The following is a 977-nucleotide window of genomic DNA, read 5'->3' as shown; positions in this document are numbered from 1 at the left end:
CAAAGTTTCTTCTGTTTGAACAGTGCTGCTGTAGTATAAACGTGGCGTCATGTGTGTAGATGGCACCCGAGTCCCTGATGGCACGTGAAAAACGTAGCAGAACTGTCCCTAGCAGGCTCTCTAAACTCTTCTAAAATGCCTTTCAGATCTCATAGGCTGGATGGACTATAATAAGGAAGGCCAGCATGAGGACCAGACCGCAGGCTCTGTCTGTCGCTCTTTGTCCACACCGCACTCAAATTCCCTCGATGTCGTTGCAGATGTACACCCAAAGTACCAGTGCGATCTGGTGTCTAAAAACGGGAACGATGTCTACCGGTACCCCAGCCCACTCCACGCCGTAGCTGTGCAGAGTCCCATGTTTCTTCTCCCAGTGAGTGAAAACCCCCAGCGAGAAGAGGAGAGGCTTGGTTGCGATATTAGCGACGTTTGCGCCGGATCTGAAACGGACTCGGGGAAATCCACCAACGCCTTCCTCCCGCAGAGCTCCTGGCCGGCACCATGCCCTTCCACCAGCAAGAGGATAGATGGTTACATCTTAAGCCTGATTCAGAAAAAGACTCACGCAGTAAGGACTAACAAACCCAGGACAAGCCTCAACGCTGATCCCACCAAAGGGATCTTGAGGCATGGAAGCATGTGTGTCAGGCAGCCTGCGGGAGTGGTGGCTCACGGTAACGTCGTGAACCTGAAGAGCTCCAAGCAAGCGTGTTTGCCTTCTGGTGGGACCACCACTCCGGACCACGCAACGCCCTCCCCGGGCCGCGTGAGCCGGCTGGCGAGCAGCCGGAGAGTAGGAAGGCTCCTTTGCCAGCGGCTTTCCCGTCTGGCACAAGTGAACTTCAGAGCAAGCACCTGCCCCGGGGCGTCAAACCGGCCCCTCCGGAGCTCAACCGCAATGCAGCGGCCACGGCAGGGGACGTCCCCAAGGAGAACAGCCAGCTCTTTTCTGCATCTCCCAAGCCGCGCGCACGCAC

General features: G+C 56.7%; 1 protein-coding gene across 1 annotated transcript in view; it reads left to right on the top strand.

The window, feature by feature from the left end:
• The window catches only part of LOC104279486 (dapper homolog 1-like), a gene marked incomplete at its 5' end in the record, with an annotated part of 6,212 nt that overhangs the window by 4,050 nt on the left and 1,185 nt on the right, over positions 1–977 (top strand). Inside the window, 2 exon segments of the mRNA XM_009876779.1 lie at positions 147–758; positions 761–973. Of these exon segments, the coding sequence (XP_009875081.1) occupies positions 147–758; positions 761–973 (825 nt within the window).

The sequence above is a fragment of the Apaloderma vittatum genome, unplaced genomic scaffold (assembly GCF_000703405.1).
Source record: "Apaloderma vittatum isolate BGI_N311 unplaced genomic scaffold, ASM70340v1 scaffold13209, whole genome shotgun sequence".
Classification (NCBI taxonomy): Eukaryota; Metazoa; Chordata; class Aves; order Trogoniformes; family Trogonidae; genus Apaloderma; species Apaloderma vittatum.
Note: the sequence above shows the minus strand (reverse complement) of the source record. Positions and strands in the feature narration are given on the sequence as shown.